Source organism: Halichoerus grypus, chromosome 6, assembly GCF_964656455.1.
Source record: "Halichoerus grypus chromosome 6, mHalGry1.hap1.1, whole genome shotgun sequence".
NCBI lineage: Eukaryota > Metazoa > Chordata > Mammalia > Carnivora > Phocidae > Halichoerus > Halichoerus grypus.
Genome location: NC_135717.1, coordinates 26083119 through 26110998, shown reverse-complemented (window position 1 = coordinate 26110998; position 27880 = coordinate 26083119). Strand labels below are relative to the sequence as shown.

Here is a 27880-nt window from a genome sequence, read left to right as displayed (position 1 = left end):
ATAGTGGTACTTTACTCCTAGAGATTCTTCTGCATTGATTGGCTAGAATTCTTCCATGAAAAAAGGAATTTTTGCTCGCCAACTATTTGATTACCTTGTAATACAATTTATAGAGGAAAGGCAACACAGATGCATGATTTTTCCCCCTTTATTTACCAGTTTTTGAAATGATGGGTTGGTATCCTAGTGTCTTAGTTTTCTAGGGCCTGCCATAGCGAATAACCACAAACTTGGTGGCTTAAAATAACAGAAATTTATTCTCTCACAGTTCTGGATGCCAGAAGTCCAAAATCAAGGTGTCAGCAGGGTTGGTACCTTCTAAAGCTCTGAGAGAGAATCTCCTCCATGTTTCTCCCAGCTTCTTTTGGGGGCCACTGGCTCACCTGGCTGTTTCTCGGCTCAGGGCTTCCTAGCTGCTGTTTCTGCCTCCATCTTCACAAGTTCTTTTTCCCTGTGTGCCTGTTTCTTCCTTCTCTTCTAAGGACTTGTTATTGAATTTAGGGTTCATCCTCATCCAGAAGGATCTCATCCCAGAATCTTTAATTATGTCTGCAAAGACCTCATTTCCAAACAAGGCCATATTCACAGGTACTGGGGTTAGGATAACTTGGACATATCTTTTTAAAAGGGAGATATTAAAAAAATAAAAAATAAATAAAAGGGAGATACTGTTAGACCCACTACACCTAGCAACCTCCAAATGTGGCCAGTGAGGATTTTAAAATTATCCTTATGAATTCATAGATTTAAATATACTTGGACATCTTTCAATTATAATAATTTGTTTATGCATAAATAGTCTCATCCTTTGTTAATGGAAATCCTTTTGGATTAGCTCTCGGGCTCCTTTGACATGATCCCAGAAATCTTTTTTATTTTTTTAAGGATTTTATTTATGGGGCGCCTGGGTGCCTCAGTCCTTAAGCGTCTGCCTTCGGCTCGGGTCGTGATCCCAGGGTCCTGGGATCGAGCCCCGCATCGGGCTCTCTGCTCGGTGGGGAGCCTTCTTCTCCCTCTCTCACTCCCCCTGCTTGTGTTCCCTCTTCTGCTGTGTCTCTCTGTCAAATAAATAAATAAAATCTTTATTTTATTTTTTTTAAAGCTTCTTTTTTTTTTAAAGACCTTATTTTTTATTTATTTGATAGAGAGAGACACAGCAGAAGAGGGAACACAAGCAGGGGGAGTGGGAGAGGGAGAAGCAGTCTCCCCACCGAGCAGGGAGCCCGATGCGGGGCTCGATCCCAGGACCCTGGGATCACGACCCGAGCTGAAGGCAGACGCTTAAGGACTGAGGCACCCAGGCGCCCTTCTTTTTTTTTAAAAATATTTTATTTATTTATTTGACAGAGAGAGAGAGAGAGCACAAGCAGGGGGAGCTGCAGAGGGAGAGGGGGAAGCAGGCTCCCCACTGAGCAGGGAGCCCCACGTGGGGCTCGATCCCAGGACCCTGGGATCATGACCCGAGCCAAAGGCATCCACTACCAACTGAGCCACCCAGGGACCCCTTATGACCCCAGAAGTCTTTGATAGCTTGCTTGCTACCTGGAAGGACAAGATGTTCCTGGCCCTTCTTGTTTATTACCTGTCCCAGAACATGAATCAGACATTTATTCAAGGAGTCCTGGTGAAATGGTATTTAGAGACCACAGTCTGCTCATTGCTACTGGGCTGGTTCCCTTTTCTTCTAAATACCAACATAATTATGACATGAACACTTACATCTTAGAACATGAGAAAGAAGCAGGATTCCCCAGGGTTCTCTCTGCTTGAATCTTTGGGGTTTCAGATCACGTGGGTTGGTCCTTTATATGGTGTAAAGAAAGGGCATGGATTAATTATGTTCTTTCTCCTGCCTGTCCCTGCAAGCATGGCCTGTATTTTTCTAATGCAGCACTTTGAATATTTTGGGCAAGTCTTAAGAAGATCTTAACAGGGGAGGGTTTTGATTTTAAAACCTTCTCTTGTAAGGGCACTGCCAAGCAAACTGGGGAGGAATTTAGATGGCATCATGTCAGCGAGGCGCCAGAAGCATCTCCAGGCCTGTGTGCTTGCGATTCTTGCCCAGGGGATGGACCACAAAGACAGGCCCATTGCTAAGAGGCTAGGAATAGGCTCAGTAACAATCCTTCTCAAAGTATGATCACCTACATTGGAAACTCTTGGCTGCTTATTAAAAATGCAAATTCCTATTACCCTGATCTCCAGCCAGGAATGGCAACAGATGACATTTGTTGAGCACTTACATGATGCCTGGTATGTGCTAAATAATGAACAAAATTTCTCATTTAACTTTTATTACTCTCTTTGGGGTGTATACATCTTTAATCCCTATTTTAAAATAAAGGAAACTGAGGCTTACAGAGTGAAGTGACCTGCCCCAAGTCACAGGGCTAGTAAATGGTGGAATTTGAACTGGGCAAGTCCAAAGTTTGTACTCTTAACTACCATGCAGCTTTGCCTCCCTGAGTCAAGATCTTTTGGATAAATCCTAGGAGTCTGAATTTTTGCAAGTTCTCCAGGTAATTCTAATTGACACTCAAGTATGGAAACAGGCTAGAGACTAGCAATTTTCAAACAAGTTGGTTATATCGAAGACAGTTAGCAGACTCGTTTAAAATGCCAATTCCCAAGGATAGCTCTTCCTTGCAGAATTCTAGTGAATAAATGTAGAAGGAATAAGGGAAATAGAAAATTATTATGAAGCATATACCACAGCAATAATTGTTGGATGCTGAATAATAATTGTTGGATGCTCAATAATTGTTGGGTGAAAGTTTGAGGAGAAACAAGGGCATGGGAAATGGGATTGATCTAGACTGGCCAGACGATCAGTGTTGCTAGCCCACTTCAATACTGGTGGAATATTCCACCCTCCCATCTGCAGCAGATTCACAGGTAAGTGATTCATGCTCCTGGGGAAGACATACCCCCTTCCTCAGTTTCCCTTCCCAATTTGAGAATTCTTTATCTGGGTCTATTCCATTGACACTGATAACTTTGACAAGTGCAATATGTTTGATGTCCCTAGATGCAGAGCTGTAAGCTTTGACATGCTCAGTGAGAGGACAGGGCAGCAATGCTGGGTGCCCAGACAGGGTTCTGAGACAGAGGGCATGCCAAGAAGGGGGCTGCTATACACCATTTGTCCTGGGCCGTCAGACCCTCTTTAGAGGAGAATGTTACAATTCAGGAAGGTTATGGGGGCTAATTTGGCTTTGCTGTGAAACATTTCTTCTCTTTCATTAAGAGAAAACATGGCAGGGGCACCTGGGTGGCTCAGTCAGTTACGCCTCCAACTTTGGTTTCAGCTCAGGTCATGATCTCAGGGTCATGAGATCGAGCCCTACATCGAGCTCTGTGCTCACTACGGAGTCTGCTTAAGACTCTCTCTCCCTCTGCCCTTCCCCCACTGCCCTCAAATAAATAAAAAAATCTTAAAAAAAAAAAAAGAAAACACAGTGGCAGTCTCTATCCTGTGTCTGGGACCCTACCTGCCTAAAAAAAATCAACCTTCTTTCCATCATTTGCTTCTTGACCTCACACCATCTTCCATGTGTTTGTTCTTGTTTTTGTTTTCCTTCTTGGCAGGAGGGCAAAGATAAAATGTTCCTGATAGAAAAGTTGACCAAGCTGCAGGATATGGAGAAGAGAACAAACACCACCTCGTTCACAATGGAAAGGAGAGATGTAGAGGTGAGACAGGAGGTCGCCTTGGGGTCCTTGTGACACAGACTTGCCTCCTTATGAAATGTATGTCAGAAAACTAGAATAACATAAGGGCATTTCACTTTCTATGTTTAAACATTTCTGTATTTTTTTATTTAACGAATAATATTTATTCAACCCTTTCCATGCTGACCCTTGTTCTCGGTGCTGGGGTTATGGTGAAGGCCCTCATGGGGCTTGGATGCGTCTTTTGTATAATCCAATCATCCAGAAGTACATCCCACAGAGAAGGAAAGTACCCTGAAATCTTACTCCACTGTGTGAATGGTTCAGTGTAGACTCTTCCAGATCTTTTCCCCTAGGCATCTGCAAATATACATGCATCTACTAACACTTTTGTTTATTAATTTATTAGAAAAATGGGGCTATACTGCACACATAGTATCATGACCCCATCCCTCATCGCTTCATGCTGTATTTCTGACATTGTTTCAGTCTGTACATATTTGGACATTTGGGTTGTTTCCAGGTTTTTTGTTTCTGATACTAAAAACTGTAATGAAACATTTTTGTTTTAATTATTTTATGTGAGTATTTTTGCCACAGGGCATGCACATGATCATGTTAATAGATGTTACCATATCATACTCTTAAGAAGATTTTACCAATTTCATGCTTACCAAGAGGGTGTAAGAGGTGTCTGAAACCCTGCTCTAAGTCCAAAGGCCTTGCTGGCTTCCTTGGTGTCCCGGAAAATATAGATAAACAGTAAACCTACCTTAATTCAAATGCCGCTAGTTTTTGGACGTTAGGATCTTGTCAGAAGACAGTGCCATGCCATTTACTCTCTGTGCAAATTAATACCATCAGCATGATGTAGATATAGGATCTAGAGGCCTGACTCTAAATCTTATGCAGGCAGAGACCCTGTCCGTACCCTTCCAGCCCTGGGCCCTAATACATTACCTGGCATATTGTAGCTGCTCAGTAAATGTCTGTGAAATGAATGAATAAATTAATGGAATCACTTTCCCTAAAAGACCAAACAAAACACTTTCGCTTTGTCTGTGGCTGAGCCTTGGTTTTCATCTGTCACATCTTAATTTTAAAATGGTGGGGGCTCACAAATCCCACCAACTATGCAACAGGACCTGAGTCGAATTCTTTTCCAGTGATGAGGCCACCTGTTTTATTCCCTTTCAGCAACCAGGTCCTTTACCTGTCAGGGAACACGATGCTGCTCGTGGTGAGTAACCAAATTGGCATTGAAGGAGACCCAGTGTAACCAAGTGATATATCCCAAGATGGAGGGTCACAACTGCTCATGCATCAGTTACTCTTTCAATTAAAAGAACCAACCCAAACTGGCTTTAGCAAAAATCCAAGAATAATTCTTTCTTGAGGCATGGCCAGAAGCTGAGACTCACAATATGTCACCAGAACCTGTTTTTTTTTTTTTTCTGTTCCGTTCTTTTCCATGTTAGCTCCTTTCTCAAATAGGCTCTTCCTCACAATTGCAAGATGTTTTTATCAGCCTCTTGTACCTTCTCAGATTCAAGTCTAGTGGGAAAGAATGAGAGACCCAGAATTCTCAGTGTGTTCCATTGGATCTGACTGGGTGATGTACGCATCCGTGAACCAATTACTGTGGCCATGAAAATGTGATTATTTCAATGGCCAGATCGGAGATCTGTAGATAGAGGTGGTACAACCAAACAGACCACAGGGACTGAGAATGTTCGGGAAGGGTGGCTTCCCAAGGAAAATCAGGAGCTGAAGCCAGAGGAGAATGAATACGGGGGAGGAATCAAACAAACCCATCCATCTTTTTGGGATAGCATTTACTGATGGCACCCAATGATGGGAGTTCAAGGGGAGAATTGCAGAACCACAACAGAAGGCAGGAGGTGTGAGAAGCCATGGGATCTTAAATTTGGTCTTTCCCTTGGAGACATGAGGCAGTGTGCATCTGGGCTAACTTCTCTTTTCTGTGTCCAACCTAGACCTGCGATTTAGGCGATCAGTTCAAGAAGAGAATTCAAAGGCGTGATGTTTATTGCGGCAGCCAGACACCAATCAAATGAAAAGACACTCGGGCCTTTCTAAGCTTCCCAGGAGGGGAATTCAAGCCATTAGCCAGGACGGGAAACTGACCCCGGTGTATATACTCAAGCAAATTTGGCCATTCCCTGCTGTTTTTTTATACCTGGATTGCTGATTTTCCAAGATAAAATATTCGGAATTTTAAAATAAAGACTATTGTAACATTTAAACTGGTTCCTAAAGACCCAGAAGAGATAACCTGGGAATTATGTATTCAGTCTTTAAGAAATGTGCATATGAATTATTGGTCCTTAGAAATCTCTCCTCCCAGACCTGGCAAAGGTTTGGAAACCGGTGCTCAGACAAATGGTCCAGCCTGAATAAAAATGGGATCCTCAATCAGGGATGTGAGGCCTCTGAATTGGGGAACCTGCATTTGTTTGACTTTGAACTATATCTGTCCCATCCCATGTTACCAAAGGTGAACTACAACGAGAGGTCTTATCTACAAACTTTATTGCATATCAAGTATGAGTCTTTGGGGTTGACCTGGCGTTGGTGTGGGTGTGGACGGGGACTCTACCCTTGTGAGGTTGATACATGAGTCAGCATCAAAGTCTTATGTTGAATCGAACATGGAATCAGCGGTGATGTGTGAAACATGTATGTATATGTGTGTGGAATGAGTATATATGTATGTGTGTTTGTGTGTGTGTATACACACACATAGGTATATAGAGCATTCTTTTTAAAAAAGTTTTTATTTATTTAAGTAATCTCTACACCCAATGTGGGGCTTGAACTCAGGACCCTGAAGTCAAGAGTGGTACGCTCTTCTGACTGAGCCAGCCAGGTGCTCCAACATAGAGTTTCTTTTGCAGATTTGCCAAATGATTCACAAGGCATGTGACTGTACTTAGAACTGAAGCATCCAGCAGAAAGGTGGAATTGACCAAATTACTCAGGGGAGAAGTCCCCTCTTGCGTAATCACTACCATGAAATGTAATTGGAACTGAATTTTGAAAACATTTAACATGTGTTTGAAACACAAGCATCCAATCAATGCTCAGTCATCGATTCACGTTTTCGTTCACTTATTTATTCGTTAGCTCATTTCATCAACTAAATTTCATCAACTGAATTAATTTTTTTGGTGTTATCCCTGCTAGTGGTTGCTAGTAGTGTTCATTCATTCATTCAACAAATACGTGCCAAGTAGTCATGAACAAGATGGTGAGCAAATCAAGACACAGTCTGTGCTCTCCTGTGCTTATTGTCTAGCAGATTAATTTAGACAGGAAATTAATAATTAAATAGTAATTAATTGTAATTGTGATAGATGCTGTGAAAGAGAAGCCCAGGGGACTATGGGGAGACTTAACTTGTCGGTGGGGTCAGTGAAGGCAGCCCACTGAATTGATGCTTGAAGTGATTTTTTTCCCCCCTGTGTCACCTTAACTCTGTTCTGTGCTTCATTGGCTTCTCCACTAAAATATGAACTCCTTCTATAAGTAGCATTTTTGCTTATTTACCCTATGCTAAGGGCTTATATCTGGAATGCTTCTCCATTTGCCTCCATGGCTTGGGTCAACTCCTGCTTCTCCTGGAGCTATAAACAAAGGAGAAAGATCTAATCTGTAGGTATCACACACATTTGGATGTGAAGATGCTTTTAAAACTTGGGCTTGAGGGGTGCCTGGGTGGCTCAGTCGGGTAAATGTCTGCCTTTGGCTCAGGTCATGATCCCGGGGTCTTGGGATCAAGTCCTGCATTGGGCTCCCTGCTCAGTGGGGAGTCTGCTTCTCCCTCTCCCTCTACCCCCCGCCTCCCGGCTCGTGCTCTCTCTCTCTCTCAAATAAATAAAATCTTTTTAAAAAATTAAAAAAAAACAACAAACAACCCTTGAGCTTGAGGTAGGGAATGTGTTGGCTTGCTAGGGCTGCCATAACCAAATACCACAGATGGGCTGGCTTAAACAACATAAATTTATTTTTCCACATTCCTGGAGGTGGGGAAGTCCAAGGTCATGGTCCTTTTCCGTGTCCACAGTTTTGGTTTCCTTCTGCTACCTCCTGGGCTTGCAGATGGCCACCTTCTTGCTGTGTCCTCTGCATGTACCTTTTTTATTTATTGCCTTTTTTTTTTTTTTTTTTGCATGTACTTTTATGTGTCCGAATTTCCTCTACTTAGAAGGACCCCGGGCAGATTGGATTAGGTCCCACCCTAATGGCTTTAATATAGCTTATTCACCTAATTAAAGGCCATATATTCAGATAATGGTTACATTTTGAGGCATTTGGGGGTTCAGATTTCCAGCATATGAATTTTGGGTCAATACAGTTCAGCTTTATAATAGGGGTTAACTCTCCCAGTCCTCTCAGGGACCCCCGTTAGGCATCAGGGTCCTCAGTGCTGGCTGCGCTCAGAATCACAGGGGCAGCTGACCACCAGGCCCAAGCCCCAGTCTAGACCAACTAAGTCAGGCACCTGTACTTGTTCTTTAAGGCTCCCTGGATGGTTTCCGTGGAAAGCCAGGGCTGAGAACTAGTGAGCCAGGATCTAGAATACCTTATCCACGGTTTCGCTTTTTGAAGTTTTGATGACCCATGGTCAACTGCAGCCAGGAGGCAGATGATCCTCCTCCTGACCAGTTGTCAGGAGGTCACTAGTGGCCTAACGCTCTGTCACAGCGCCTACGTCCCTCACCTCACTTCATCTCATCACACAGGCATTTCATCGCCTTGCATCACGAGAAGAAGGGTGAGTACAGGACAATATTTTGAGAGAGATTACATGTACGGAACTTGTATTACAGCATATTGTTACTGTTATTATTGTCTTACTGGGCCTGATTTTTAAATTAACCTTTAGCATAGGTGTGTGTGCTAGGAAAACACATAGTATGTATCAGGTTCCGTACTATCCAGGGCTTCCGGCATCCGCCCAGGGATAAGGGGGCACTGCTGTACTTCTTCCCAAACTTGCCTGACCATAAAAGCCACCTGAACATGCAAATAGGGAGCTCAGAATATTGCATTAGGGAGGGGCACCTGGGTGGAGCAGTTGGTTGGGTGTCCAACTCTTGGTTTCGGCTCGGGTCGTGATCTCGGGGTCATGAGATTGAGCCCTGTGTTGGGCTCTGCGCTCAGCACGGAGTCTGCTTAAGACTCTCTCTGCCCGCCCCCCCACCTCCACTCCCCGTGCTCGGGCTCTCTCTCTCAAATAAATAAATCTTAAAAAAACAACAACCCAATATTGCATTAGGGAACAGTCCCCATCCTCCTCTTCCAACCCTTATTTAATTAGTACAAAATGATAAAAGGAACCTATGCTTTCCAACAGTCACTTGAAAGCTGGATAACCCCTATAATTTTAAGTATAAAAAAAGGTAACCTCTTAAATTTCTGCAGGATCTGATCCTTTACGTGGCCGCCGTGAATGGCCCAGTTCATTTCTGAGGCAATGAGATGATTTTGTTCGAAGTTCAATTACAAAAGGAGTGACTAAAATAGTATATGATTGACATATGTTTTTATAATCTTTGAATTGAGGGCAGGTGGTAAGAAGTCAGCTCATTAATAGCAATTGTCTCCCTATTGTAGCACTTCACAGACATCTCCCTAAATTCTCAAAAGTTGGAACTCTTCCAGGACGTTTACATATCTGATCAACCGTGAGATGGCCAGCTGAGAGAAGCTCAGGTGTGGAGCAGGGGGCCCCCTCTGGCTTGGCTCATGACTGCACACCTGCCTGGTACAAGTAACGGCTTCCACCTGTGCAGTCCTTTACCCACCTCCATCACCTGGGCTCTTGTTAAAAATCAGATTCTAATTTGTGAGGTCAGGGATGGGGCCCGAGAGTCTGTATTTCTATCTAGTGCTGTGGGTCTGAGTACCACGCCCTGAGTAGTTTGGTGTTAGAGCACCTCCACATTTTTAATTTTTATCTTCATTACAATATTACACTGTTAACACATTTTTTTCAAATCACTTCCATTTCCCCCCCTCATTTGAACATCATTGCTCTAAGACAATTAGTGCAAATATGATCCCCATTTGACAGATGAAAAGTTAGGCACACACAGGTTAAGTGATTTGTCTAAGGTCTCATAGCTAGTGGTAGAATTGAGGACTTTGGATTTTTCTCTGGCTTCGTGGTTCTCACACTGGAGCAAGTATCAGAACCACCTGGAAGGCTTGTTGAAACAGATCCTGAGGGGCGCCTGGGTGGCTCAGTCGTTGGGCATCTGCCTTCGGCTCAGGTCATGATCCCAGGGTCCTGGGATCAAGCCCTGCATCGGGCTCCCTGCTCGGCGGGGAGCCTATTTCTCCCTCTCCCACTCCCCCTGCTTGTGTTCCCTCTCTCGCTGTGTCTCTGTCAAATAAATAAAATCTTAAAAAAAAAAAAAAAAGAAACAGATCCTGAGCGATGTGCGGAGTTTCAGGTTCAGTAGTTGTGGGATGGGCTCTGAGAATCTGCATTTCTAACAAGTTACCCCTTAAGCAGACATTGAATAAATGTCTCAAAGGACAGTGTCTTTTGAGAACCATTGTGCCTAGCTGATCTCCAACGTGTTTGTAATACTTGGTAATACAGGTAAAACTCTGCTAATCAGATTGTTAGATTTTGAGCATAATTTAGCTTGATAATAGAACATACAAGGTCATCGATTCTCAGTAGTTGTGATCAAAGAAACCAAACAACCTTGCACTATAGTAACCATCACTCTGAGCTAAAGGTTTGCATGGGTGTTTGGAAAACTTCATTAATTCTCACCCTTATTTGTCCTCAAAGCTGTGGTTTAGTCCCGTTGAAACACTATTCCCACTTTAGGAAATGGTAGGTATAATTTTATTTAGAAGTTTGCATCTAACAAAAATGGAGTATTTATGTCTTGGTGAAATTCTTGTCAAAACAGGATTGCAGACACTGATCTCCAAATGAGAAAATGAGTATTGTTAACTCAGTAGTGGATTTCTTAAGCCTTTTGAGATAGTCTTTTCCCAGTACCTGTCTGTGGCATCCTGAGGGCCGAGGAACAGTTGAATGAACAGCAGAGGGTGCAATTTTGATCTGTATTGACTTTCTTGGAAAGAATGCTATCTATTGGTGACACCTGGGTGGCTCAGTCGTTAAGCGTCTGCCTTCGGCTCAGGTCATGATCCCAGGATCCTGGGATTGAGCCCCGCATCGGGCTTCCTGCTCTGCAGGAGGCCTGCTTCTCCCTCTCCCACTCCCCCTGCTTCTGTTCCCTCTCTCCCTGTGTCAAATAAATAAAATCTTTTTTTTTTTTTTTTTTTTAAAGATTTTATTTATTTGACAGAGAGAGACACAGCGAGAGAGGGAACACAAGCAGGGGGAGTGGGAGAGGGAGAAGCAGGCTTCCCACCAAGCAGGGAGCCCAATGTGGGACTCGATCCCAGGACCCTGGGATCATGACCTGAGCCGAAGGCAGACGCTTAACGACTGAGCCACCCAGGCGCCCCTAAATAAAATCTTTAAAAAAAAAAAAAAGAATGCTATCTATCATGACTTTGGATGACCCCTTGATGCTGCTGAATCCTGAATCATTTGTCTACAACCCCACTTCACACTAGGTCTGTACCTCTAGTTTCCTTGAGAAGTTTCCACTTGGCTATCCCATAATTCATTCCTTCAACAAACATTTATTGAACATCTACTATGTGACAGGCACCATAATAGGCGTTGGGAATGATTGTTTCTCATTAGTGAGTCCTTGCTATGGGCTGGACACGAGGATAGGAAGGGGTTTAGAGTGTGAGCTCTGGAATTGTATCACCTGGACCAAATCCTTTCGCTACTACTGGTGTGTGACTTTGGGCAAGTCACTTAACTTCCCTGTGCTTTGGTCTCCTTCACTATGAAGTGGGATTGTGGGGCACCTGGGTGGTGCAGTCTGTTAAGCATCTGACTCTTGGTTTCGGCTCTGGTCATGATCTTAGGGTGGTGAGATTGAGCACCGCGTCGGGCTCTGTGCTCAGCGCAGAGAGGGCTGGAGATTCTCTCTCTCCCTCTGTGCAACCCCCTCCCGCCAGGCACTCTCTCTCAAATAAATCTTTTTAAAAAATACAGTGGGATTGTGATGGCAGCAACCTCACAGTGTTGTTGCAAACACATGGAAAGTATTTGAAAGTGTCTAGTACATGTTAGGGAGTCCGTAAATGTTATTAATAACATTTTACATGCCTTTTACATGCACTCGGTCATTTAATCAGCCACCCCCCTAGGGTGGTACCAATACTGCCCCTATTTTGGGGGGACCTGGATGTCTCTGAAGTGTCTGCCTTGGGCTCTGGTCATGATCCCAGGGTACTGGGATGAGTCCTGCGTCTGGTTTGCTTTCAGCAGGGATTCTGCTTCTCCCTCTGCCCCTCCCCCCACTCGTGCTCTCTCTCTCTCTCTCTCTCTCTCTCAAAAGTAAATAAAATCTTGTCCCTATTTTACAGATAATAAGGAACTTGCCTAAGGTCATAGAGCTATTAAATTGCTAACATAAAATCGGATTTAGTTTTCCCTGATCCCAAGTCCTGTTTTTAATCCCTATATTAAGCCTTCCAATGCTCAATGGTAGTATTAACACCTTCTTTCTTCACCCAAATTCTCCACTCTTCAGGGACCCAACATCTTAGCACTGGATCTAAATCCTTCACTGGGCCTGAGTCAAGGGCAAAATGGATTTGGGACAAAGGTCAAGAAACAACTCCTGGCTCTCAAGAGGTATTCCCACAACAGAAGGGATCTCTCTACTGCCCCCGAGAATCCCTTGTTGCTTGCTGTGTAGTCCGCTTGCCAAAGTGGGGATTCAGTCTGCAGAAGCGTTTTGTCTTTGTGCTCCTGTCCTCCTCTTGCCGTTCTAGTCATGGTGTGATGTGGAAGTACAGACAGTTTAGGTATTTGTTCCATTCATTGAATAAATCTTTGTCCTGTTGTTTTTGGACTCAAGAAAACTTCTTTGTAAATGTTGATGGAAAACGTCCCAAGCCCCATCCGTCGTGCCCTTGCCAACACCGACGGTAGCAGAACAGCCCGTGCGTCTGCCATCTAGCCGTGTGGGCCGGTGGTCTGGCAGCTGCGAGTGTGAGACCGGTGACCCAGTGGGGCTCAGGAGGGACGTCATGACTCAGCTGAGGGCCTGTGGGCCAGGCTACAGATGGGGCTGAAAGGTGGGAGCAGGGACAGCTACAGGAGACAGATGGCTTTGCGATTTTTTGAGGTTTTTTTTGAGAGAGAGAGAGAGAGAACGCACGTGCGAGCAGGGAGGCGCAGAGGGAGAGAGAATCTGAAGCAGGCTACACGACCAGCGAGGAGTGCAACGTGGGGCTCCATCTCACCACTCTGAGATCACGACCTGAACTGAAATCAAGAGTCAGATGCTTAACTGACTGAGCCGCCCAGGCGCCCCGACTCTTTCATTTTAGATATTGCTACTTAAGTACACAGGAAGACCCCTGGAAGCTTAAGTGGAAAAGAGCACAGAGCTGGGAATTAAGGGCTCTGCATTATACGGGCAGACAGGGCAAGTGGTTAAGAGCAAGGGCTCTGGAATTAGACTGGCTTGGATTTGAATCTCAGTTGCACCAAGGACTCTGAGACCTTGGGTAAGTGACTTTAAGTTTGCAGTGCCTTGGTTTCCTCATTCATAAAGAGAGGAATACCTCTGTAAGATTTTCTGGGGTTTGGGATAATACATGTTAAACCACTGAAGTTCCCGGCAAACAGCAGGAAATTGTAGTTTTATGAGATCAGGCTCTGCTGTTACCAGCTGTGTCATATCTGAGAAAGACCTTTTCCTTCCACAGGTTTTGGTTTTCTTATTTGTAATAGGAGGATAAGCCTAGATGTTCTTGGATGTTTCTCGCAGTTCCATTGTCATCCGTCCTCGAGTCGCCCCAGTGAGCATAACCCTGCCCTCTAGTGGTCTGTAGTTATTTCAAGATGCCGTAACAATCCCTTGCGCTGGTATCGACACTTCCCTACCATTGTCTTTGCCTCCCCAGGGGCTGTTGCTTCTGGCCCCTGGCTTGCAGAGAGCAGCTTCCCGAAATTCCTTATGTCTCAGGGCATGATGCTCGGTACAGCTTTCCCTTAGTGCTCCTTTTAATTATTTTATTAGTATGGTCACAAGTTTGATGTCTATAGTACATTGATAATGTAGCTGAATACAAATATTTTAAATAAGTAAATTACATAAGTGCGTCAAGTTTTAAAATGTCAACTTTGAGTGATCATGCATTTCCCATGCATTTGCATCTGCATCCCCAAACTGCACAACTCAATCTGTGCTTATCCTCACTGGGTCTCGGTGTATGCCTCAGCTAGGTTGGGGCAGGAGCTGTTGTGCCTTTTTGCAGACCCAGATTTTCAAGAGCAACACTGTTGAACTCAGGCATTCCATGGAGCAAGCAAAGCAAAACCAGGTTTTGCTCTGGTTCAGGTAAAAATGCAAATACCGACTATTGCTTGTGTGAGCCACCTGATTCCCCAGGGCTTGGGCTAGCACAAAGGTATTTTGATATCCCTGCATGAGGCCAGCAGGCAGCTTCTGTACCCACGTTTCCTCCCTGGGGGAAAATTCTAGAACTGAGATGCACAGTCTTCCAACATGCTGTCAGTGATATAGCTGGAACCAAGATGGGATTCGTAGTAACTTTTTTCATCAAAGGTATTAACAGTCCAAGCAACAACCTGAATGCCTTTGGCTGACCACTTCTTCAAGTAGTCCCTGGAGGAAGAGGAAAAACCCATCCTGTTAGAATAAGGACCAGTTATTCCAGGAATCTATAATGGTCACTAAATATGGTATTCACTGAGTAATAATAGTGCCCCAAAAGAGCCTCTTAACTGGGCCTCTGCGTGCAATCAGAGGGAGTGTTCCAAAACCCAGCACCAGAACCTCTTCCACATTGTTCCAGCTTACAACACTTCAGTGACTTGCTAAAGACACCCTCCACCAAAAAAAAAAAAAAGTACTTATTGGAGGCTGTACCTGGCTTATCCCACCCAATCTTTGGCCTCGTCTTATACTGTACTTCCCCTTTCCTTTCTGTGTGACGGAATATGGATTTTCTTTCAATTCTTGAAAGAACTAGGCTCTTTCCTGCCGTAACACTTTTGCATGTGTTTCCCCTCTGACTTGGATCTCCACCCTCCCACCCCATTCCTACTCACCCTCCTAACCTTAGCTTAGTTGTCATCTCCTTGGGGATGTTTTCCCTAACTCCCCTGATTAGGTCAAATTACATAGTATATACGTACACTGTTTTCTCTACATAGCATTTATCTTAGTTGTAATTTTATATTTATTGGATTTTTAATTTGATGAGCAACTATCTCTTCTACTTGACTATAAATTCCATGAGGGCGGACCATGGTTTTCTTTACCACAGCATCTTCAGCTTCTTAATATAATACTTTGCAATACTGTGGGCAGACACCAAATACTGACTGACTTGAACACACGCATGCCTGAAATAATATGAAACCAACAACTCTAATCAGCTAAAATACACAGCAATAAAACTGCCACAGTAAAGGTCAGAGATTGCTAGCAGGTAGGGAATGGAAAGTTTTCTTGGAAGCAATGGTGCGAAGTCTCTGTAGCGTGGAGCAGAGCAGGAAGAAAGGTGGGAGGGGTAAGGCAGGCAGGCACTCACAGGGTGTCTCCACTGTGGCTCTGCCCTGGACTCTATGTTGGTTTTCAAAGGGAGTCAGTCACAAGGACATGTAATCTCTCTTTCGTCAGATTTTGGAAGGTTTCTTTTTCTTTTCTTTTTTTTTTTTTTAAAGACTTCATTTATTTATTTGACAGAGAGAGTGAGAGAGCACAAGCACGGGGAACAGTAGAGGGAGAAGCAGGCTACCCGCTGAGCAGGGAGCCCGATGAGGAGCTCGATCCCAGGACCCGGAGATCATGACCTGAGCTGAAGGCAGACGCCCAATGGCTGAGCCACACAGGCGCCTCTATTTTTTCTTTTTCTTTTTTCTTTTTTAGGTATATATATATTTTTAAAGTGCACTAAAAACTAAGAATATTTGACCAACTTATTTTGGAAACAGGGAAATATGCCTGAACTCTTCCCACCTAAGAAGCTAGTGGCATTCCACCTTAATAAAGGTATGGTGGGCTTTGTGGGTGAAATCCAATCCAGGATGCCCACTGTTAATCCTTCCTTTCCAAGAAGAGCATTTCAGGAAATGTGTCAGGAGAAGATAAAAAACCTTCCAACTTACGGGGATACAAAATCCTTTTGTATGAGGAAAGCTGAAATTCCACACAAGTACCACAGGATATTATGCATACTCCAATCGAGCAAAATGTCCATTACCGCAAACATGGACTGTTTCCAGAAAACATCATAGCGTGGTTTCCCATCTCCTGTATGGCTAAGGCTCCAAGGTCTATGAGTTAATGCCGTTACTACATTCTGATCTGTTTGTCTCATCTGAAAAGCAATTTTGGAAATTAAAGTAAGTATCATATCTTAAGTCCAATACCTCTCATTTTTCTCGTTCTGATGAAGTGGCCATAATGGTACCCTGGCCCCCATGTCTACTAAATAGACATAAATCCTTTCAGTAAATAATGTAATGGATGTAAAGCATTTAATATACAGTATAAATAGGAACACTTCCTTCACGAAGTCCTTACCTTTAAAAGGAGTAAACTACAATCTCAGGGTCAAATTTTCATAATGTCACAAGAACAAACTTTCATTTGGTTATCAATTTAAACTTTGGCCAGAGATAAGTAATTAGAACTCAGTGAGGATGGAACCATGATCATTTCCAGATGGGCTGGTTAGCTTTTGATCCTTTCCAGAGAAAAATGACTGAGACAGGCTTGTTGGGGTGGGGGGGGGGAAGGAAGTGGGGTGAGAAGGAAGTGAGAAGAAGAGAGCAGAGAGAGAAGTAGGGGCAGTGATTGGGGAAGGACAAGGAGAAATAGGAAGATGTGGATGTTTCACTCTATGCTCTGTGCTCCTCTGGACAATGTAGCAAACATTTTGAAGGCCTCTGTGGTCAAGTAAGATTGGGAAACACGGATCCAAATGTCTGAAAGCCCCATGACCCTATTCATCTCAATGACAGTTTATATGTGGATAGGTTCCACCCTCACTGTAAAATTTTAAATGCACACTCTGTTGGTCACTGTTGAAGAATGCCACAGAACCAACACATTATCTTGGAAACTGGTAAGTAAAGGACAAGATTAGCATTTATTTGCCAAATGCATAACTAAATAGTAAATGACAGTTTCTTTATTTTTAAGTAGGCTCCACGCCCATTGTGGGGTTTGAACTCACAACCAGCCAGGCACCCCTAAATAATACATGAAGAAATGATAGAATTGAAATATTAAGATCTTGCAACCCCTAGTAAATTGAGAGCTGGCCACTGACGTTGCAAACGACAACACAACAACAAAAGAGTTAATCAGATGTTATGTGTCTTCTGATGAAAAAATACCCTCACCTATGAGATTATCTTGCCAAGAATAAATGAACCTCCACTAATCAAGCCTTTTGCTCTCACTACCGATTTACAGGAAATATATACAGAAAAAGAATGTGTTAAACTGTATCATGACATAGGAAGCAAAATCTGGACTTCGGTAAACTCTACAAAACAACCTGGTTTCTTCAATAAATACATCACAAGGGGGGGGGAAGGAGAACTTACAGGTTCTAAGATTTAAATTATAGTATGTAGTCTTTAGCTGGGTCCTGATTCAAATTAACAATTATGAAAAACAAAAACCCATTTATATTTCTGAGACAAATAAAAATTTATATATTGACTAGATATTTCATGATCTTAAGGACTTAGTAATAGTTTTAGATGGGGTAATGACTGTATTGTGGCTATAGTTTAAAAAAAAAGGGAATCACTTTTTAAAGATACTTAACAATTTTTATGGATGAAATGATGTCTGGAATTTACTTCAAAATAATACTGGGGTAGATGAATGGAGATATGGATGAAACAAGCTGGATCACAGTTAAACGGGGGCTCATTTTACTACCATCGACTTTTGTGCGTATTTTAAATTCTCCATCATTAAGAGTTATTTTTTTTAAAAGGTATATTCTGTTACTTAGTGAGATGAAGAGCTACATAATTCTTTGTTCTGAGAATGTTTACTAATCTGAATGAGCCTGTAAACAATATAAAAGGAGCTTAAAGAGGAATCATGGTATTTTAAAATGGGGTATGAGTTCATTCTCATTTCTGAATTTCTCTTGTTAAAAGAGGAATTTTTTTTATTATTATTATGTTCAGTTAGCCACTGTATAGTACATCATTAGTTTTTGATGTAGTGTTCAGTGATTCATTAGTTATGTATAGCACCCAGTGCTCATCACAGCACGTGCCCTCCTTAATACCCATCACCCTGTTACCCCCTCCCCCCACACCCCTCCCCTCTGAAACCCTCAGTTTGTTTCCCAGGGTTCATAGTCTCTCACGGTTCGTCTTCCACTCTGATTCCTCCCCCTTCAGATTTCCCTCCCTTCCCCTATGGTCCTCCGTGCTATTGCTTATGTAAGTTCCACATATGAGTGAAACCATATGATAATTGTCTTTCTCTACTTGACTTACTTCAAAAGAGGAATTTCTTAGCTGAAATTCAGTTCCATTTAACAGGCATCTATCTTATGCTTACTTGGCCCATTTCTGTTATCACCATCAATTAAGACAGTATTATGTACAATACAAATCCTGAATTTTACCTTATAGATAACTTCTGGCAAGAAAGAACAGACGATGCTATTATTGTATAGTTGAGGAAACTCCTTATATATTTTCTTTAGAGCATCAGTAGCCTGCAAAGCATAGAGATTCACGTATTTAAATGTAAGAGTCCCAGCCAATAATTAGTACAACCCTATCAAATAAATCAGAACTTTACTAATATATGGGGATGCTGAAAGGAGTATTGGAAGATTCCATCATCCATTTGGATCCTTCTTAAATTCACATCTACAGCAGATAGGGAGAAAGTGGGAGTACTGTTGCTTTACTATTCTGTTTAGAGGCTCATCCCTTTTGTCAGACTTTTTGGAAAGCATGGCAGGCGGCAAGCCAGTTGAGGCTGGAAGCAAAATTTTAAACCTTTTCCTTATAACCCAGTTTAGCCACTAGGAAAAGTCTTTTTATACCCACAACTCTATTATCCTCTGCCTTTCCTGGCAGAAGCATGAGCCAACCAGCCTGGGAACACTAAGTGTAGATGTTCTCAGTCCAGGGGACTGAGAGGAAATGGCATTCATCACCAACATGGAGGCATGAATAATAGGATAAGGGAGGAACTGGTGAACAGACATTTCTTTTTGTAGTAGTCCCCAGTTAAATGAATGAAGAGGAAATGGTTGAACTAAAATACTGACATTTTGTAACCTCTAGTGAATTAACAGATTTGGCCATTGAGCATCAATAGCAGCTAACAACAGAGGTGACTAGGCATTAGGTGGAATGTGATGTCACTATATTATAATTTTTGAAATATCACTAAATTTTGGAAAGTCACACATACCTATAACCAAATGTAAGCAACAAAATGCATTCCAAAAAAGAAAAAAGAACATAGAAATTACTCATGTCCTGTCCCCCCTTCACTAATGTGACAGAGTATGAACTACAGAGCCAAAGCTGTTGTCTTGCTGTCTGAACTAACATATGCCTTGTATCTGACTCTTCACCTACATTATTTATTTAATTCTTATGACAACACTTGTGGACATTTGTTTTATTATTCCCACCCCGCCCCCTCCCCCATGAGGAAACTGAAGCATATCAAGGTTAAGGTTCACTGTAGTAAGTGACAGAGTTTAATCACAGTCTGTTGGACTCCAAAGCCCATGATCTTGGCTCCTGTGTTCTACTAGCTCCAATTTGCTACACTTGGTCCTTTACACTACCATTCTGGTGAATTAGATCACTATGTTTTAATTTGCCCAAACCACCTGTGAGCACCCAACCAGAAAGCTCAAATAGCTGGATTAAAAAAAAAAATTTTTTTCTTCTTTTTTCCCTTTATTCTAAGAGGATAAGCATGAAGGTCAGTACACCATGGGTGAGATGTAGGACCTATCAGGGATCCCAACGTGGGCAGTATCATCAACAAAACCTGAGATGCTCATTAAAAATACAAGTTCCTTAATCATGTATCCTAGACACTTTCAGAATTTCTTCTCTATGTGATATGGCCCAGGAATTCGTACTTTTAATAGGTATTCCTAGTGATTCTGATGCAGACTGACGGGAAAACCTAGATGTATACAACTATACATCAGAATACCAGAATGTACCAGAATAATAAATGAGTCAGAGCATCATTCTCCTTTCTTCAAAAATGAGAGTTTCCTGTGCTAAAGTTAGAATATATACTTAGGCTCTTATTTCAGGTTTTAACAACTAGTTTCAACAACATCCCAGGATGAATAAAAAAAATTGACATCAGAATTCCCCACCAGTAGATGGCCATTACTGATTATAACCTGCAAGGGAGAAAAATACCTATAAGTTGTCCAAAAGCAGAAAAAAAGTATTTGTACTTGAAAAGCTGGTTATAAGTGAACAAATGTAATCTAAACCATATTTTCCCATTGATTTCCATTGCAATAATATATTTTTGTGAATAAAAGTGTACGTTCTAAAATTTAAGCAAAATTTTATTTAGGAATGTCATACACATTTGAAAAAAATTATAGTAATTTTACCATAAAAGTATATCTACTCAATCATAGAATAACAAAACTACACATGAGGGATAGAAATCATACAGGAAGGATAACTCTAAGTAAAAGATAAATATCCTATTAGCTATCAGAAACTTTATGTATGGGAGTTCTCTTTAAATTCAGTCCACAGTTGTCCATCTAAAACCATTAACTTACAGCCAGATGCAACTGGTCTTGTGTGTAACTCCTGAATTCTTTCTTATAAGGTCAGTTGAAGTGCCTCTTTATGGTTTATTTAATATCTTCTATAAATGCTATTTATGCAAGTAAGAAAAACCCAACTCTATTTTGTATTAGTTGTAGAATATCAGGAGTTGTTCAAAGGTTCCATCAAAGGTTAAGAGTTCCATAATTTACTATTTCCTTAAAGATGTGACTTTTGCATTGTAAACTTCTAATAAGCAAATATAATTTGTAAAAATAATTTAAGAATGATAAGTAGCAAATCTATAGTTGATTTTGGAAATGACTAGCAATTAAATAAGAGGTCTTTTTAAAAAAGTGAAGTCTATGGTATAAACTGTACCATATTTGCATGGCCCTTGACATCAAAGAAGATTGTGAGGTTATAGTTTAGGCACTCTGCAACGGCTTCTCTCAGGGTAGGGATCTTTTCATCAGGGAAATCATTCCTATAAGAGAGGGAAAAGGAATAGTATATTGCAGGAAAGAGAAAAAAGATAAAAGTTTAGTGAACAGACGTTTGACAAATGTCTCCCAACCAACAGGAAAGAGTGTTTTCCCTAACTTCCTTTCTTTAAGCATACTGAAGTCTAAGGATAATTTACTTAATGTCCTTGAACCAGATCAGATATCCTTGACCAAAGAACAGCAACAACAACAAAACCACTTAATTTTTAGGAAATCACTAGATTTATAATATAATTAGGAACTCTACTCACCAAAAGGCAGAGTACTTCTGGAGAACTTGAGACTTAAATTTAAGACTGTAATTGCCCTAATAGAACCTTATGCAGGAGAAATTCCTAGGAATACATAAATCTGTTCACTGTATTGTTGTGCACTTAAGTGCAACTGTTCAAAATAAATGTTTATACATAATTCTCTGATAAAGAAAAGGAATGTTAAGTGCCCAATTTATAAGAAATCAGCTTTTCTCACATAATGAAATTTCATTCTATATGACTTAACTTATACTTACTCAACTATATAATTTCAAGTGTAATATCTTGGTATAAAAAAAGATAAAGATAATTTGAACAGTACAGGCAATTCTGCCAGCCATTCTATTCAATGACTACTCTTTGGGAGTGAGAGGTGAGACACTGACTTTGCTATTCCCTTGGCCAGTCTTAGTTTCTATGGCCCACACTCAGGATGAGCATCTAACCACGTTGAAGATAATTCTAGAGAAAATACCTATTTTTCCTACAACATGGTCCATAAACACAAGCCAGTGACTTCACCTGGTGTTCAAACAAAGAAAATGCAATGAGTTCCAATTGGAGGACAAAGACTGGCTATGTTAAAGACATTAAGATGGCATACTGACACCCACATTGCACTTTTTTCTTTTAAAATGAGAGAGGTGTTTAATTAGTTCTTCATGTCTATTTTTCAATACAGATTAGAAGTAGTAAAAAACAAACAAACAAAAAAACCTAGGTAGAATGATGCAGTGTAACACAGTAACGGGCAGCAGTTACCCAGAGGATGGTTCTCATTTGATTTTCCTTCTCTTTCTAGAGGTTTTTTATGTGTTTAAAATTTTTCACATACTCCTTTCTTTAAAACGCACTGGAGTATAAGGAAAAGTGAATGTTTATTTAGGTGTATTAATGAGGGAATGAATAGTTTTTTATATATGCTCTGCTGTAGTTCCACTAAATGAAAGTACTAAAACAAATTAAGGTATTACTTAATGTGTGTATTAATAGGTTCAAGCCTATTAACATACAAAAGTCAATTAGCAAATCAAGACTTATAGCAATGCCTCAAAGGTGATTGTAAAACTTCTGTAAAAGGTGCCCCCCCCCGCCAAATCATTCAACTTCTTTAACTTGGAAACTTTATAAAATTATGGAATATGATCATGAAGAATTTAGCAAAGCCAATGGTCTTTTTTACTAAAGTTAATGGCCCCTTGTAATTTTAGACATTGAACAGAATCCAGAGTTTGGATTTTATTTAAGGGTAGCAGCTTACATGATAGACTCCAACATTTCATACGGTGGTTTCTCTCCTCCACAGATTTCCAGAATCATTACAGGTAATTTTTGATGAGCCTGGCTAAAAGTTTATCAGTTTTGTTTATCTTTTCAAAGAATCAGCTTTTGGTTTCATTGATCTTTTCTATTGTTTTTTTTTAGTCTCTAGTTCATTTATTTCTGCACTGATCTTTATTATTTCCTTTTACTTACCTTGGGCTTTTCTTTTCCTAGTTCTTTGGGTGTAAGGTTTGATTGTTTGAGATAGGCCTGTATTGCTATAAATTCCCTTTTAGAACTGCTTTTGTTGTATCCCAAAGATTTTGGACTATTGTATTCTCATCTGTCTCCATACATTTTTAAAAATTTCTTCTTTGATTTCTTTGTTGACTCATTGGTTGTTTAGTAGCATGTCATTTAGCCTCTGTGTGTTTGTGGTTTTTTTCCAGCTTTTTCTTGTGAGTGATTGCTAGCTTTATACCGCTGTGGTCAGAAAAGATGCATGATATGATTTCAGTCTTTTTAAATTTATTGAGACTTGTTTTGTGGCCTAACATGTGATCTATCCTGGAGAATGCTCCATGTGCACTTGAAAGAATATATACTCTCTTGTTTTTGGATGTTATGTTCTGTATATATCTGTCATGCCCATCTGATCTAATGTGTCGTTCAAAGACAATTTCATTACTGATTTTCTGCCTGGATGATCTATTCACAATATCATGCCTTCTTAAAGGATTTTATGGGTGACGATGACCCTGAGCATTTTTTGCTTTAATTGTTGACTTTGAAGCTGACCTCTTAGCTGCAATGTCACTGTAATATTAAAACTAGCCTTTCCCTCGCAGGTAACAGAACAATGAAATATCTGAATATTGCAAAGAGCAATTCCAGCAGCTTGCACTCAGAACTTTCAAGTGTTACCAATACTCTTTCTAGATTAAAGTATAATTTCCTTTGGTTGACTTTTCTTTTGGGATCCTAGGAAAATAAAGTCTGAATCATCTTTTAGGGAGGACTATAACATGACCACTAGGTCAAATACTTAATACTCAAAGAGTATTGATCATTGTTGAGAGAATGATACAACATGAGTAACAGTGAGCATACATTTTTCAGTATTACAAAGAAGAGAGGGATTTAGATAATCATATTCCAAAGTATATTACCCAGTATACTCATTCCAACATGTTTATAGCTGTTTATGGTGGGAATGGTGTGGGGTTTGTAGTCATACATCTTTGAGAAACATTAAAGGTAATAACTGATTGATGTGGACTGTTTATCCCTAAAGGGAACATCTAGAGTATAGTGCTTGATCTTAGTTGATCATAAAACTCTTTTCTTGTGGAGTATCTTATAGGACTAATTCTGAGATACAGATATATCTATAAATCTCTTATATATAAAATTTATAGGATAGTACAAAGTAACTCTCTAATGTTACTAATGTTAGTGACTAGACAGTGTATTGTCTTGAGAATAATTCCCAGGCCAAATCTGGCCACAGTGGGAAAAGATGAAAAACATATTTCAGTTGTTCCTGGCACCCTGCTCATTACTTGGTAAACCTGTATGTAGTTCAAAACAAAACACAAAACAATAATTCCCCTGGAGCAGAAGATGCCAGTGTCTTTAGAAGGTGCCAGTGTCTTTCTGTGATCCCCAACAGAAGATGAAAGGTACGTTTAAGTGACAATGAACCACTTACCTTAACCTGTGGTTTGCTGCAGGATTAAGCTTCCTAATTTGTTCAAATGTCAAATCACACAATCGACCAGTGCCATCAGTCGTCCTATCGACTGTGTTATCGTGCATTAAGACAGGAATCCCGTCAGAAGTAAACTCAATGTCCAACTCCACACCTGTTGCTCCATTCTTAGCTGCCTTAACAAAAACATGAACAATATTAATGACAAGTGGCCACAGATGTCACTTTACAATCTACATGCTCAAGATGACCAACAGTGCTAGCTAAGTGGACGGTGTCTCTTACTGATTTCTTCTCCTTCTTATACCAAATAGCAACCCACCCAGTTTCTACTTTTCCCGATAACCTTACTTCAACTTGCACACTTAGGGATTCCTCAAACACTTTAAATTCCCCAGTCTTGGGCACCTGGGTGGCTCAGTCGGTTAAGCGTCTGCCTTCAGCTCAGGTCATGATCCCAGGGTCCTGGGATTGTGTCCTGCATCAGGTTCCCTGCTCAGTGGGGAGTCTGCTTCTCCCTCTACCCTTCCCCCCTGCTCGTGATCGCTCTCTCACTCTCTCAAATAAATAAAAAATCTTTTTTTTTTTAAGATTTTTATTTATTTGACACAGAGAGAGAGACAGCGATAGAGGGAACACAAGCGGGGGCGGGGGGTGGGGTGGGAGAGGGAGAAGCAGGCTCCCTGCTGAGCAGGGAGCCCGGTGCGGGGCTCGATCTCAGGACCCTGGGATCATGACCTGAGCCGAAGGCAGATGCTTAACGACTGAGCCACCCAGGCGCCCCATAAATAAATAAAATCTTAAAAAAAAAAAAAATTTCCCACTCTTCCAATTCTCACAGTAGTATATGGGGAAATTTCTGGAACTTAAGTTTTCTCTGGTTGCTTTAACTCTATGGGCCATTAGTGGCTTACAATTACAAATATTTAGACAAATTTCACTGATTACTACACTCCGTTTGGTACAGCATCTCTGATGATTCCCCAGTGTTTGTTGATTAGCTGTATATGCACCACTTTGGCATAAACAAGGAGTCAGGTTTTTGTTGGTTTAACTCCACCCTCTGTAACAGGAACACCAAGCCTGCTTCTAGGGGACACTACATTTTGTTTATATAAGCAGCACTGGCTGTTGGCCAACAAGCTGGTAAACACGATAAGGTATACTGGAATTTATCTAAAAAGAGAACTTGAGCATGTTCCTCTGAGACACACGACCCAACGTTTGCTTCCTTGGCTTCTTTGTCACAATGAAGACATGAAATGCTCATTATGATCAAGATTTTAAATTTAAAAAAATTTTAATTAGGCAAACACACACAGCAGTGTATAGCAAAAAAGACTTAACAGATGTTAACATTTTGCCACATTTGCTTCAATCTCTTGCTGCCCTAAAACACATAATAGTTACTATTTACTGAGCCTTTTCTATATAATCAGGCACTATTCTAAATGCTTTAAATATATTAACTCATTTGATTCCCACCACCCTTAGGTAGTATTAAGATTCTCATTTTCAGATGAGGAAACAGAAATTAAGAAACTGGCTCTGGGTTGTACAAACTACGACGTGGTAGAGGCTGTACTCTTAAGCACTGTATGTTTACTACTGACACTACAGACACAGGGAGATTTCTCCCCCTTCCTCTCCATCTTACAGTTGATGAGCATCATTCCTGTGTCATTCCCTTATAAGGTCTTCATATATTTGCTACACACTTAAGTACCCAAGTACCTGGGAACAGCATACAGCTCTGTACTAATGCACAGCAGGCATTCAATAATTGTTAGCCATTGTTATTTATTGTGTTCTTTTTAACACATTTTTAATTTTAATACAGTCGAATTTATCAATCATGTCCTTTATGGGCATAGATTATTCTCTTTTATTTAAATCCTTCCCTATCCCCATTTATAAAGATACAATACAACTCTATTTTCTTCTAAGCTTCAAAGTTTGATTTTCATATTATGACCAAGATTTCCTCCTCTAAGAACCCCAAATCCATCACTCACTGGCTGTATCATCTAGTTACTTATCATACTCTAGGTTCAGTTTCATCATTTTTAACATGATACTTTTCGGGGCGTCTGGGTGGCTCAGTTGGTTAAGCGACCAACTCTGACCAACTCCTGATTTCAGCTCAGGTCATGACCTCAGGGTTGTGGATCAAGCTCTGTGTGAGGTTCTGCCCTCAGAACAGAGTCTGCTTGAGATTCTCTCTCTCCCTCTCCCTCTGCTCTTCTCCCTTTCTTAATGTGTGCACACACACATGCTCTCTCTAAATAAAATCTTAAAAAAAAAGATGATACTTCTCTAATGATCTTAAGAGACGTAAGGACTTGGAAATAATGCATTTAAATTACCAAGCTTGGTGCCTGGCTCAAAGTTGGCACTCAGCATAAGCTCTTATGATTCAAAAAAACCCATCTCAGTGAAAAAGTCATTACAATAGTGCTCACATCTTACACTGGTTAAGTTATATTAATCTTTTTATAAGATTAAAAGGTATCTTTTCTAAGTTAAAGACAGAAGGACGCACTGGTAAATTAACATGGGTTGTATCATTTAAGACATAAAACAAGATCACATTTTCAGTATTCACAGTGCATCTCTCTCACTGTAACACAAATGTTATCCTTATTCCCTGAGGCCAGCACTATAATTGGTTCAATTATATTTGTATCCAGTAGGGCCGTCTCTATTTGGTTACAACACAAAAAATAACAGTGGTAAGACACTAAATTTTAGCAAGATTACTAGAACTAATGAGTTCATTTATTTGTCTTTTCTGAGTAGTTTATTAAGGCCCCAAGCAAAAGCTTTATAAAAGAACCACCATATTAGTTTCTCAGACCATATCTTCTAATGACTGCACTCAACTTTCTTTACCGATACTTTTGTTATTCCAGTTATAGAGACAAAAAGATAAACTCCTGTATTAAATTCACATATTAGTATACAATTCACATTCATCTTTTAATTTCGAGAAATTCCTTATAATAGTATTTTTTCTTCTAAACATACAAATCTCACATAAACTGGTTTATAAAAATATTGTAATTTTATTAAAATTTTATTAAAAATGAAAAAATTTATTTAAAAACTATACTAATAGTGTATTTTATTTAAAGATTTTATTTATTTATTTGACAAAGAGAGAGATAGGGAGAGCACAAGTAGGCAGAGAGGCAAGCAGAGGGAGAGGGAAAAGCAGGCTCCCGGCAGAGCAGGGAGCCCAATGCGGGGCTCAATCCCAGGACCCCGGGATCATGACCTGAGCCGAAGGCAGATGCTTAACAACTGAGCCACCCAGGCGCCCTAAAAACTATACTAATAGTTTAGTAATAGAATAGCACAGTGTAGTATCAATGCTTGCCTTGGGGCAGAGGTGTGAGTGGGGGGTTAACTCCAAAGAGCACAAAGGAACTTTCTGGGGTGACAGAAATGGATTAAGGTGATGGTTACCCAGGTATATATATTTATCAAAACTCATCAAACTGTACACTGAAAATGTCTGCCTTTTATTGAT

At 40.8% G+C, this 27880-nt stretch overlaps 2 protein-coding genes across 5 annotated transcripts in view; one reads left to right on the top strand and one right to left on the bottom strand.

The window, feature by feature from the left end:
• The window catches only part of TMC5 (transmembrane channel like 5), a 70945-nt gene extending 64834 nt beyond the window's left edge, over nucleotides 1-6111 (top strand). Inside the window, exons 19-21 of the mRNA XM_078074764.1 lie at nucleotides 3589-3693; nucleotides 4870-4912; nucleotides 5670-6111. Coding sequence (XP_077930890.1) covers nucleotides 3589-3693; nucleotides 4870-4912; nucleotides 5670-5716 — 195 coding nt within the window. The 3' untranslated portion in view covers nucleotides 5717-6111. The remainder of the gene's footprint in view (nucleotides 1-3588; nucleotides 3694-4869; nucleotides 4913-5669) is intronic.
• The window catches only part of GDE1 (glycerophosphodiester phosphodiesterase 1), a 35437-nt gene that overhangs the window by 940 nt on the left and 6617 nt on the right, over nucleotides 1-27880 (bottom strand). The window contains exons 2-6 of one of the 4 annotated variants that reach the window (XM_036076051.2): nucleotides 24349-24524; nucleotides 20996-21101; nucleotides 18460-18552; nucleotides 15962-16173; nucleotides 13817-14453 (exon numbers count right to left, since the gene is read on the bottom strand). In XM_036076051.2, the coding sequence (XP_035931944.1) occupies nucleotides 14306-14453; nucleotides 15962-16173; nucleotides 18460-18552; nucleotides 20996-21101; nucleotides 24349-24524 (735 nt within the window). In that variant the 3' untranslated portion in view covers nucleotides 13817-14305. Of the gene's footprint in view, nucleotides 1-13816; nucleotides 14454-15961; nucleotides 16174-18459; nucleotides 18553-20995; nucleotides 21102-24348; nucleotides 24525-27880 lie in introns of those variants that run through there. The other 3 variants (XM_036076053.2, XM_078074763.1, XM_036076052.2) reach the window with 3 other exon arrangements.